At 41.6% G+C, this 13,765-nt stretch overlaps 1 protein-coding gene across 8 annotated transcripts in view; it reads left to right on the top strand.

Annotated features, from left to right (window-relative positions):
- EYA1 (EYA transcriptional coactivator and phosphatase 1) overlaps positions 1 to 13,765 on the top strand; it is a 312,611-nt gene that overhangs the window by 209,405 nt on the left and 89,441 nt on the right. For all 8 annotated transcript variants that reach the window (XM_029591454.1, XM_029591459.1, XM_029591455.1 and 5 more), the window contains one exon: positions 12,843 to 12,932. In XM_029591454.1, the coding sequence (XP_029447314.1) occupies positions 12,843 to 12,932 (90 nt within the window). The remainder of the gene's footprint in view (positions 1 to 12,842; positions 12,933 to 13,765) is intronic.

Below are 13,765 nucleotides of genomic sequence, written 5' to 3'. Positions count from 1 at the left end.
TATTACTGGTGGCCTCGAATTCGCCAGGATGTGCGAGTATATGTAGATTCATGTCCAGTATGTGCCCGACAAAAACCGCCTAGTGGTCGGCCCTGGGGGCTCTTGCAGCCACTGCCTATTCCCGCGGAACCATGGTCCCACATAGCCACGGACTTTGTCGTGGATCTGCCACCGTCGGACGGTAATACGGTGATTTGGGTAACCGTTGACCGTTTTTCTAAAATGATTCATCTGGTACCTTTGCCTAAGCTACCCTCTGCGCCTGAACTCGCGCTCTTGTTTACCCTACACATCTTCCGGGCTCATGGACTACCTCAGAGTATTGTATCGGACAGAGGGCCACAGTTTACGGCCCGTTTCTGGCGTGCCCTTTGTAAAAAATTTGGGGTCCAATTAAATTTGTCCACGGCGTTTCACCCCCAGTCTAATGGCCAGACAGAGCGCATGAACCGCACTCTGAAAACCTTTCTTCGTAGTTTCATCTCCGAAAGAGGAACTAACTGGGTTTCTCTTCTGCCTTGGGCTGAGTTCGCATACAACAATCATACCCATGCTGCCACGGGACAAACTCCGTTTCAGGTCGTCTTTGGACGTCACCCAAGGCCTCCAATACCGCTTCCTATTTCCATTCCATCACCAGCGGCTTTAACCACAGCACGTCAAGTACATCACCTCTGGAAGGGGATTCAACACAAAATGACCACTGCAGCAAAAAAGGCCCAGCAGTTTACTAACCGTCATCGACGTCCAGCACCAGTTTTCCTGCCAGGTACCAAGGTGTGGTTAAGCACCCAGAACCTCCACTTTCCTAACCGTTCGCGTAAGTTGGCCCCCAAGTACTGCGGGCCTTTTCAAGTTGCGGAGCGTATAGGAACACTATCCTACAGACTTCGCCTTCCGTCTTCACTTCGCGTTCACAACGTGTTCCACGTCTCCTTGTTGAAACCTGTGGTACTTTCCCGGTTCCACCGTCCCTCCACCGACGCACTATCATCATCTTCTTCTACAGAAAATACATATCAGGTACGAGAGGTGTTGGACGTTCGCTTCCATGCCCGTCGCTGGGAATACCTGCTGGCATGGGAGGGGTGCGGCTCCAAGGAAGACTCATGGGAACCAGCTCGGAACATTTTGGACAAATCATTGCTAACTCAATTCCATCTGGACAATCCCGGAAAACCCGGTCCCCGACGGAGGGGGCGTAAGAGGGGGGGTACTGTTGCGGTCTCGGTCGCCACGGTGGCGTCCGAGGCCTTACCTTCTCTTCCGGTCCCGGAGTCTCGCCGCGTTCCGCGGACTTGGAACCCTGACTGCAGCTCCCTTCTGCCGCTCCGACCCTGCACCACAGCTCCCGCTCTCTGCTCTGACCCTGCAGGGCCTTCAGGCGCCATGCACCGGCTCCCTCTTCGCCGCCGGCGTCCTCCCGCGGCTAGCCCCGCCCCTAGGCACGCGCGCGCGGTTCTGCCCTGTTTTTAAAGGGCCCAGCGCGGGAAAGCACGGCTCCTCCCTTTCCTGACGTCAGACGCTGCAGGGCTATTTAAGCCCTGCAGTTCCTAGCCTTCCTTGCCTTGCAACGAGGTACCCTACTTCTGGTAGCTCTGAGTTGCGTTCCTGGATTGCCTGTTTCCTGCCTGACTCCGCTTTGCCTGACTCCGCTTGCCTGTCTCCTGCCTTGACCTCGGATAGCTTGACCACGCTTGTCTTCAGCCTGCCTTGACTCCGGTCCGTGACTTCGACTCCTGTTGTCTTCAGCCTGCCTCGACTCCGGTCCGTGACTTCGACTCCTGTTGTCTTCAGCCTGCCTCGACTCCGGTCCGTGACTTCGACTCCTGTTGTCTTCAGCCTGCCTCGACTCCGGTCCGTGACTTTGACTCCTGTTGTCTTCAGCCTGCCTTGACCCCGGTCCGTGACCCAACGTCTGCTTGCTCGCCGCCCGCCCAGACTCCTGTCCGGGATCCACTCCTGGGTTTCTTCGTTCTCGCCTAAGTCCCAGTGGTCCGGGTCCCTACGGGCTCCTCCTGGGGGGACCTCGGGCTTCCAGGGCGAAGACTCCTAAGTCCTAGCAACCCGGGCTCCCACAGCTCCTCTGGAGGAGTCACGGGTTTCCAGGTGAAGCTCCAATTGCCCAGTGGGAGTTCTGCCTACCGACTGTTCCTTCGGGTCGGTCGGCCTAAGGATCCACAACCGGATTGTCTCCATCGCAACAAATAGTTCATCTTTTATCCGAAGACCCATTATCCTAGAATCCAAAATAATGACAGTCCCTGGGCTGTTATTCTATTTTATGTTGTATATTTATTATGCATTATTATGTTTACTGTTTTCATAAACCAGCCTGGAATCTTTACGAATAGGTGGTATATAAGGTGAAGATATAAAAATAAATATTATCTGAATTTGGTGCTACATAGGGATGTAAACCAGTACCTCACACTCAAATTGCCTTGCTCATAGGCTGTTCATGCCCAGATGCAGCCATGGAAGATCAGCAGCATTGTCTCTCTCCTGTTTCCAGCAATTATGGCAAAATATCTCATTACTCAGCAGGAAATCATGTAGATGTGCAGGCTACAAGACAAACCTATAAAGAGAAACCTAATTGTAACAGATGATATAAATGGAGATATTCAGGAAGGCTTCCAATGAATGTGTGCAGCAGACTACTATAACAACTACCCCATTAGTCATCAGTGACCAGCCTGACACTCCAGGTATTATTTATGAAGATCTGTCCCATCCCCTGATGCAATAACCACTCTTACCCCAGAGGATTTCTAATCCAGATGGATACTATTATCATTGTTGAAATGATGTGCAATTTGACCCCTTGTTTGTTGTTTGATACTCAATAAACAGTTGCACTTTGTACAGTCACTGTTTCTCTGTTTCTTTTTTTAATATATATGGAAGAGCTCCCATTATCCGGAAATATCCATTATCCTTGGTCCCAGCTATTCCAGGTAAAAGGTGCTCTACTGTATATGATCAAAATTAACAATTCTGGTTAACAGTTTCATAGAATATTTATTTATTTATTTATTTATTTAACATTTTTATATACCGGGCTTCATGCAGGATTGCATATCAGCTCGGTTTACATTATAACTGAACAAGACATGCATGTAGAATGCAAGTTACATAGAACAGGGACTTAAAACTTGGAACAGAATACATGGGTAAAATAACTTAAACATAAAGGAAGAATGGGAAACTTAAAATTATCTTTGAATGTGAAGTGTTATGTTTCGGGCTTGATTGAGAGTCTTTGGATGGATTATTTGCCGGTGTGTGGAAGTTGATGTGATTTATTATCATGATTTGAACGCTTGCTCGAAAAGCCAGGTTTTAAGTCTTTTTTTGAAATTGATTGGGCAATGTTCTGTCCGGAGAGAAGAAGGTAGCGAGTTCCAGAAGGATGGACCTGCTGAGGACAAGGCTCGTTTGCTAAGCGAAGTTTTTACGTGTGTTGTTTGGAGAGTGTTTTTATAAGCTGATCTCGTTGGTCTGGATGGTAGATGAAGTAGAAGAGGAAAGTTGAGTTCAAGCGGACTGCCCTTGTATATGGTTTTTTGAATGATAGTTATGTCTTGTAAAGTATTCTGTACTTAATTGGGAGCCAATGTAGGTCCCTCAAAATGGGGGTGATATGATCTCTCCTGTTGGTCTTGGTTAGTATCCTGGCTGCGGCGTTCTGCAGCATTTGAAGGGGTTTAAGGGTGTTAGCTGGAATGCCGATTAGCAAGGAATTGCAATAATCGATTTTCGAGAAAATGATTGCTTGGAGTACTGATCTGTAGTCTTGGAAGTGCAGTAGTGGTCTGAGGCGTTTAAGGACTTGTAATTTATAAAAGCCCTCCTTGGCAGTGTTGTTTACGAATCTCTTTAGGTTTAGTTGGTCGTCCATAATGACTCCTAGGTTTCTCACTTGTGCAGAGAAGGAAGGTTGATTTGTTTGGTTTAAATTTGGCCTTGTATGGTTATTGTCTTGAGAGACAAGGAGAATTTCCGTTTTGTTGGAATTGAGAATTAGATTAAGACTTGAGAGTAAATTGTTAATGGACAACAGGCAGGAGTTCCAGAATTCTAGTGTTTTTTGGAGGGATTCTTTAATTGGTATAAGAATTTGTACGTCGTCTGCGTATATGAAATGTTTAAGATTGAGGTTGGATAAAAGCTGGCATAACGGTAACATGTATATGTTAAAAAGAGTCGGCGATAGAGAAGAGCCTTGAGGGACTCCCATAGAAGAATCGACGGGGTGTGATTCATTGTTGTTGATTCTAACTTTGTAAAATCTGTTTTGTAGAAAAGACTTAAACCAGTTTAGTTTATTATCCACTTTCATATTAAAAGACCATGGTAAGCATGATAAAAGCCTAGTGTACCTAAAACTGAATTATTATGCTGGAACTGTCATATGATTCACAATATTGTGGTTCAATTTTTTCAGTAGGTTTTGCATAAATTAAAACAGGCAATAATATCAATATTCAATAGTTTTGTTTGGCTACAATACCCTAGTCCATATGAAAAAAACAATCACTGAGGTAATCACAAGAATGTTGGGGTCCATACTGAGCCACTCTGTGGCCAGGAAATTTAGCTGGAATAAACTTATCTGTCTAACTTAGCCAGGATATTCAGCGGTATGGCTCTTTTTGTTTTTAAACTCGAGTGGGGGGATGAAAGGAAGGGGTATTGGGTTGCAGCAAGACAACCAGCTTTTTAAAATGATTATTTATTATCCAGCTAACTTTAGGCCTGCAGTTTTTCCGACGTTGATCAGTTGAATAACTTTATCTATCTAGCACCAAATATCAGTATTAGCCGGATTCATTTTTTTGAAGGAATAAAAGGAAATCTCCTTTCCAGAATCCATGCTTTATTTCATTCTATATGCATATTTCCATGTGCTGCGGGGGAGAAAATTATTCAGAAGCCATTTATCCATGTAACAGGGCTGCCTGAAAATACTCCTGCCTAACACAGATAAGAGTATGCATGGGGATCGACAATGCACCTGCTTTTACCTGTGTGAAAAGTGGGTAGGATCAAAGGAGGGTTTAGGTTGGGGCAGAAATCAAGGGGCTTAGTTTTGCATTTCCAAAATTGACCACTTTCTTTTTGGGGGGAATAAATATCCACAGAAAAAGCAAGTGTAAATCTTTACAGCTACTTTTCTGTTACACATTTTTCAAAGTGAAAGTAAATGTAGCTTTTGTTTGAGAGACTTGGTGCAAAATCCATGGGGAAAATACCTGTGGACTTTGTACTGACCTGCATAGTTATTGGAAACTCCTCCTCAAAGACATTCTAATAAGGAACAGAACAGTGCTCCAACTACTTAGGCCTGGATTCACCATTATAACACAGAATGGTGAATCCAGGGAAAACGGGGGGTAGGGGGAACAAGGGGAGGTGGGCCTGCAAAAGCTGGCAGCCTTTGCACCACCGCAGTGTTTTTGCTGCCGTCTTTCGCATCCAATAGCGCCACTGTGAAAGGTGGTGCTATTGGGCGCGCTATTGGTGACAAAACCGTGCTTACCTTATTGCCGCCAGTGAAGACATCGCAGTGTCCGCCTCCTCGCCGCCTTGACTCTTCCCCTCACCGCCCTGACTCCGCCCCCGGCAAGCTCTCGCATCCGAAAAGGGACTTTTTGCATGCGATAGCTGCTTATCGCATGCGATAAGTGATAGAAAATGACCCCCTTAGATGCAAACATATTAGAAGGAGGGTCCATGCATTTTTTTATTTAGTTTTTCTTACTGTGTATTTAGCTCCCATCTTTTTATTGGTAGCTCAAGGTGAGTTACATTCAAGTAAAATAAGTACTGAATGTAGAAAGAGTATTAAAGAATAGTGCTAACATTAATATCAACTGAGCAAAAGAAAGGCAATGTAGTGCTTTTCTTTGAAATTTGTAACCTACTTTGAGACCCCCAGGAAATGCTGGAAATCAAATTTAGAAAAGAAATAACTGCTAACAGACTTATCAGAAAAAATATGTTTGCTAATATAGCTACTCCTATAAATGAAAACAATGATAATTCATCCTCTGGTCTTAAATTTATTTCAGAATCGCAGGAGTAATTTCAATGCTATCAACAAGTTCTATTGACTATCGTTGTGAGCTAATAAAGTGTAGTTTTTTTTATTAAAACATTGGAATTGTTTAGTGCATTGTTTCTTCAACTATATCAGAAGATACTATCAAAAAAGTACAGAATGCTAAAAAACATAAAAATAGCACATATTTTATCGTATTTTCCAAATAGGAAATCTAAAGAAATATTATTGAAATCAAAACAAGACCAACATCTGTAACATATTTGATAACCACAATTCTGGACACACTTCTTAAATATATTAATTCGGTAAGGAGCAAGCTGTTATGGCAATTTCTGCAGAGTACATACTGTGTGTTCTACATTAATGAGAAACAATAGGTTTGTTCATTCTGTATGGGTGGCCAATACTCACAATAACAATTATTTGTTACTTTTGTACAGAACTGTGGTTTAGGTTACAAATATCAATAATATGTATTATAAATTTGATTAGGGGGATGAATATCTAAAACAGAGTGAAAGCTGCATTTTTCAAGATGCCTTGCACATTCTAAAACACCAGAAAGTCTTATATAAAGCTGTGCCCTGTATGACATAGGTTTTCTATTTTGCTACTGTTCTTACTGTAATTAAGAGAATTCCTGCAGTAAGTTGGGATATAAAAGGACTAGGTTTTAATGATACTTACTTAGTGGAGATGAGCTGAAAAATAGGGATCTCAGATTTTGGTCATAGACCAGATATTTTTTCATGTGCCAAATTTATTGAATTGCAATCATAGGAATAAGGACCCAAGAAGTTGGAAAACAAATGACTTTCTCTCATCATGTGGTAAACATTTGCCATTTATTCCCCTAGTTCTTTTGTTCTTGCTGCAGTCTGTGAGTGTGAGCCTATAGATCCTGACCCAAGGCAAATATCAAGATTATAGGTAGAGCTGCTTTTCATAATTGCAAATTGCAATTTTTTTGGATCATCTCTAATATTCAGATTTGTTTCCCTCACTAGTTGTTTTTTTTTGTCAAGATACCAGTCTTGTGAGATTGATAGTCTTTCATCAACAATGCCTGTGTTGGAATATTAGAAATCACAGGTGATGTGTCATATTTTGTATTGTGATTATCATCTTCTCTTTCACACTGTCTGTAAAGTAATTTGATTCAAATCATGCCCAAACAGGCATGTTGATGTGAGACTCTAAAGGCTCTATGCACTAAAATTTGAGCTAAAACTTTTTAGCATGTAGCCATGTACATCAGTACAAATGTAATATGCTTGCTAAAACGCCAGTTAATGTGCTATGCACTAAACTTTAGTGTATTTTTGTAAAACATTAGCCTATATAGTGTCTCAGTGCTTTACCAGTCTGAAGGTTTGCTAGCATGTGTAAGTTACACAAATAGGGCCTGATTTTTAAAAGCATTTATGTGCTTTAAAATGGGTTTTTCATGTATAAATGCACTTTACCCATGTAAGTAGGCTTTTGAAAATTGGCACAATATGTGCCATTGAATTGTCCATAGAATTTACATGCATAAGTGCACTTTACATGTATAAATGGCTTTTGAAAATTGTTATGGTAGTATGTTACAGTTATGTGCATAACTCCTTTGAAAATTCACCTCAATGCATGCAAGCTCTAAACTAAACATGCTTAATTTGATTTTCCTCATCACTCCTTTTCCTTACTTAAAAATAATAAAGGAAATCCAGCACTAGGGAATGTTGTCACTGCTCAAGAGAAGGTGGAAGGAGAGAAGAGGTCAAGAAGAAGATAAATAAGGCATCTGAGTGGCTTGTCTTGTATAACTTTGGCATACTACTTTCTCTTTGTTTGTCCAATTTTTCCAGGTCTGTGTATGATTGAGAGAATGACTATGTATTTCTCTCTGTGTTCTATAGAAGTTTGTGTCTTGAAAGAGTGGCGAGTGGTGGTTGGAGAGTGAATGAAGTGTGGAAAGGGATGAGTTACTATGCATGGGTGTGAAAGGCCCTTGAGAAGTAAATGTGTGGGTAGGTCTAGCAGGCAAGAAAGGGAGAGGGGTGGGAGAGACAGGAGGAGAGTGGAAGCTACAAAAAGAAGGTATGCAATAGTGCAAAAAGAGGTTGAGAAGGAGGAGGGAGTACTGGAGTAGGGGTGCAGGCAGAGCAGGGAGGCTCTCCATAGCCTAGAACAAGCCCATTACAGACTAAGTGGAGGGACACAGGACAGAACAGCGGAGGAAGGAAAGAAAAAAACCTATTAGGTAGGAACTCCTCAGTATACACCTCCTATATCTATCACTGAGGAGAAGGAGCAGCAGGCTTCAGCACAAACTCCAGTGGTAAAGGCGCAACCATGCCAGTGAATGTGTTGTTTCATTCAAGATAAAAACAATCACATTTTGGAGATTGTAGAATGCTCTTTGACAGTGACTCCATAACGAAATCTGTGGCATCAAAAGAACACGTTTAGAAACTACATGGGATTTCAGCAACCTCAAAATTGCACCCAGAACAATAGCACAAATGAAACATTGCTATCAGGACATCTACATGGGGCCTTCAAATGATCTTCCTATCAGAAGAAGATGGGAGGTAGCCTTGCCTCTGTCCCATGTGCTTTACATCTCTCAGAAATACTAGGTATGGATATTATCGTTGGCCTTTCAATAAATGGATACCATATTGACAGTACATCGAGGCAAGCTGGTGAGATGCCTGCAATGCGAGAACACAAAGTAAGAACACACAATAAGATTCCAATAACATTCCTTTGTATGGTTGTCCTACAGGCCCTGACCTATCAATGGATGTTGTAGGAGCTTATAGACTTAGTGGGCGACAGAGAATGGGGCTCATTTAGGGGCCTAGTGGGTGTGGATATTTGGAAAGGGTGGGGGCAGACTGGGTCTGAATCTTTTAGAAAGGTTGGGGACTTGCAGGGCAGTTGCAGGGTGTGGGCCTTGCAATAGAGGACCATTGCTTTTCAGAAGGCAGCAAAAGGGATGCAAGTGTTCCACAAATGCAATGTACTCATCTCTGTTATTTTTCCAGGTCCAACAGCACTGCCATGAGCCCCCTGAAATCCCAGGCATACAGGATGTATGTCGATGGACCCCACAGCTGCCTCTGAGGGAGAGAGATTGGAACAGCCAAGTCATGATTTAATCCAGGAGCCTACATCATGCACACTGTGAATGCCTGACCCAATCCCTCAGAATGCTTCCAGCCTGCAGGTTGTGGTAGAAGGAGAAGGACTGAGCTCGGATGTTGCCTGTGCCAGCATCTTCAGATCCTTCCCAACACTGAATGCTAGGATTTTGACAGCACAGATTTGGGAGGACAGTGCCATCTGATCATCCTTCATATGTAAGAATCCTGTTGCAATGAGGCAGCAATGGCACATAACACAAACTGCGAGGACTTCAGATCTGTACAGATAGAGTTATCCATTCAAATCATTCAAATTTCAAGAAGTGGTGGGGCACAAGAAGTTATAGATGTTAGGTGACTTTCGTGCTGAGGTTTTTGACAGCCTGCTATGGTCATTGAACTGACAAACCACAGAAATTATTTGAATGGCCATCACTGTATGACAGCTAACAGATATCAAGGGATAGACACCAGCACTATGTGCACATCTGCGAAAACAACTCTGGTCCCTTCCAGCACATCTGTTCCATCCACACAATGCAGTAGCATCTATCTCGGAAGAACCTGGATCTGACATTTAAAAATTGCTAAGGGACATCTAAGCTTTGATTCAAAATGACCACCTCCTGGCTGCTCCTCCTTCCCCCCCCCCCCCCTCAATGGCTTTTGTTAGGGAATTAGCCTTCATCTGCTACTGTCTTGTCTCTGCTATAACACCTGGTTATAGTCTATAGGAACCATCTGAGACTATACAGGACATCGTACACATGTGGTGAAACATTTGTTTACAATTAGGGACATGACAAAGAAATTCTGGGATGGTCCTTTATTTCCATTGCTGGCAGCATTGTGCAATGTTAGACAAAGTGTTGACCTCCTATGACGTGTTAGTTTGCAAAATCATTAGTGTTATATAAATAAATGCTGAATTACTTTGGAAGTGCTCATGTGTATATTGGTATCTTTCCTGTGTTGCCTCCTGCTCCTCTTCTTTCTCTGTTGCTCTGTCTCTCTCCTCTTTCTATCCCCTATCCTGTACTCCAGTGATTTTCAGCCTGGTCCCTAGGAACTGCCTAGCCAGTCAGATTTTCAAGATGTTCACGATGCATGATATATACTGTATATTTGCTTACATTTGAGGCAGAGTATGAAAATATATCTCCTGGCTATCCTAAAAACCTAAAAAAAGACAGAGCAGAGGCGCCACGCACAAAACTCACTCTAAAATAGAATATAATGTTTTCCAGAGCCTCTGACGTAAAAGATGGCTAATGCAGAAGCTCTCCAAGGCAGGCGGCCTCGACTCATGAGAAAGCTAATAAAAGCTGGGCAGGCTCTGACCCACATTATAGAGATAGATAAGTACTGTTGAGAAGAAGCACATGCGCTATATGGGAGTCGAGGTGACCGCCAAGGGGAGTGGATATTGAGTGTTAGATTAAACAAATAAAAACAAAAAAATTGTCAAAAAATCATATTGAGAATAAAGACGGCAGCCATACAAAGGGATAAGCACATGGTGGCTATTCCATGGATATGGCCTCCACACATAACCACACATTGAGAAGTTCCCTACATACAGTCAATAGTTGATGATCTTTTATGGTGGGGAAGGGAGGTTTGGTTGTTGGTAGTATCCTAACAACCTGACAGGTCAAGTGGTCCCTGAGGACTGGATTGAGAGCCATTCCTCTTTGCCACATCTCCCGTAACTCATCCTGTTCCAGCAGTTCAAAATTAGATTTGAAAAGACCCTCTTGGTGTCTTAAGGTCTTCATTATTAGGCCAATTTTGCAAAGAGTATTGCTGTGGGACAAATAGCTGAGCTAAGCAATTTGTTTTTATATCTGTTTAAAGTCTTATGATCTGATTAAGAAATTAAAGATTAAGTCATAATTGTCTGAAAACAAGAATTATTTTAGGCCCACACCTGGGGTTTTGGATCATAATGAAACTGCAATTGTTCCTCTTTTTATAGGAGGTAATCATGTTTTCCAGTTGAAAGAGTTGAAAAACATCACATGATACTCCATCTAAGATGGAGGACAAAAGGACAGCCTGTCCTTGGATCTAAAATGGAGGATAAGATCTTAGATGGAGGAAAGGGGCATATGATAGCTTACATCATTCTAATTACTAATCAGTATAGTATATTTTGATATGAAGGAATAAATCTCCTGCCTGATTGGCTCTATGATGTAATGATGTCATGAGAATATGATACAAGGCAATGGGTAATAATGTATTGATTGGCTGTGTATGTGGGTAATGAAAATGTAAAGTATATAATGAGTTGCCTGTGCAGGATACGAAGAGCAAACTGTTTTTTAGATTTCTGTTAGAGTTGTAATTGACTGCTGCAGCAGTCAAAAAAGCAAACAGAATGTTAGGAATTATTAGGAAGGGAATGTGGTAAATAAAATGGAAAATGTCATAATGCCTCTGTATCACTCCATGTTGAGACAGCACCTTGAATACTGTGTACAATTCTGGTTGCGATGGAGAAGGTACAGAGAAGGGTGACAAAAATGATAAAGGGGAAGGAACAGCTCCCCTATGAGGAAAGACTAAAGGGTTAGGACTGCTCAGCTTGGAGAAGAGACGGCTGAGAGGGATATGAAAGAGGTCTTTAAAATCATGAGAGGGCTAGAACGGGTAAATAGAAGGACTAGGGGGCACTCTATGAAGTTAGCATGTAGCACATTTAAAACTAATCGGAGAAAGTTATTTTTCACTCAACGTATAATTAAACTCTGGAATTTGTTGCCAGGGGATGTAGTTAGCGCAATTAGTGAGTCTGGGTTTAAAAAAGGTTTGGATAAGTTCTTGGTGGAGAAGTCCATTACCTGCTATTAATCAAGTTAACTTAGAAAATAGCCACTGCTATTACTAGCAACAGTAGCATGGGATAGACTTCGTTTTTGGGTACTTGCCAGGTACTTATAGCCTGGATTGGCAACTGTTGGAAACAGGCTACTGGGCTTGATGGACCCTTCGTCTGACCCAGTATAGCATGTTCTTATACTCTTATGTTCTAAAAAAAACACCTAAAAGAGGAAGTTTTGGTTTCATGTCAGATTTTCTTGGTTAATGTCACTCTGTTAATTTAAGAGTTTGCTCTGAGACAAATTGGGACCTGAAGATCAGTTTTATTCTAAAACCAGGAATTTTTAAAGGAAATAAGGGACTGGTTTTCCTAATTCCTGTAGCATCTTTGTCTGTAACCCCTCAATGCATTCAGCTAGCTGAGCTCTTATAATAATGTGCAAGCTAAAAACATAACTCCTGATCTGAGGCAGGTGTTAAAAATTAGGCATTAGCATGAGTGTGTGCTAAATAGTGTGGAGGAGAGCATATCATGCTCTTTAGCACTCACACACTAAAGCTTAATTTATATATGGTATTCCTTCATTTCCATGTGTATACATTCTAAAGCCTTTTTAGACTGGTTTAACGTGCACACTAGGGCTTCAGTGCATTAAATGTTATTTCTTGTGCACACTCACCTTTAGTGTATATAGGCTTGACTAATGACATTTTGCATGCAAAGGTTTACAGTATTCATGTTTCTAGGTAATTATGTGGACTCCTATATACTGTGCATATTAAAGCATCTTGTTATTTCTTCTTCCTTGAAGGATCCACCCACTTCTGTATCACTTGGCCTTAGAATGGAAGAGATGATTTTCAATTTGGCAGACACACATTTGTTCTTTAATGATTTAGAAGTGAGTATTAATTATTTTATGTACATTTAGCAATTAATATTTGTTTCATATTACATGACTGCTGAAAATGCCAAAAGTCAGAACATCACGAAGAACACACTTAAGAAATGTCTTTGGCCACATTAAAATAAGATGGCTTTAATTATTTTATTGACGTGTTTTAATACTGTGGACTAGATAGGAATATCCAAATATCTAAAGTAGTGGCAGACAAGCTTTAGAAATAGATCACCATAACCAGCTGTAAACATTAAAACTGATAGTTTGCACAGATCTTTAAATATTCAGTATCGACTTCTCTAAACTGTTAGTTACATCCCACTGTGGGGAAGTATCACCTGAGAACCCAAGAGAAATGATCAATTATGCTTATGCTGCCTGTCTCTGTGGCTTATTAAATTGGTTCCTGTGGCTGGCGCATTTGTGTTAAACTGAAAGTATTATTTTTCTTAGCCTTGCCAGTCTTTTGCAGTTTACCCTCACGTGATGATGGCCACCTTGGTCGCCATATAAGGCAGAGCTCTTTTATGTACTTTTATGATACCATATTAAAAAATATGTCCTGGAATTCATGGGGCATAAAGAAAACATGTTATTTTACTACTGCTTATTTAATGAACGTGATTTGCATTGTCACCCAGTGTATTCCGATTTATTAAAGCAGCCATTTTCATAATTTTAGAGCAAAATCGTGAGCACAGCCACATTTCACACCAGTCAGAATATAGACAGCTGTTTATTTTAAATCCGGCTGTTAAGCAAGCTTGCGGTAGGACTGCCAACAGGCATTAATCATCAAGTTGCTGTTTAGCTGCATTCTAGAAATGTATGTT

This window comes from Rhinatrema bivittatum, chromosome 2, assembly GCF_901001135.1.
Source record: "Rhinatrema bivittatum chromosome 2, aRhiBiv1.1, whole genome shotgun sequence".
Taxonomy (NCBI): Eukaryota; Metazoa; Chordata; class Amphibia; order Gymnophiona; family Rhinatrematidae; genus Rhinatrema; species Rhinatrema bivittatum.
Note: the sequence above shows the minus strand (reverse complement) of the source record. Positions and strands in the feature narration are given on the sequence as shown.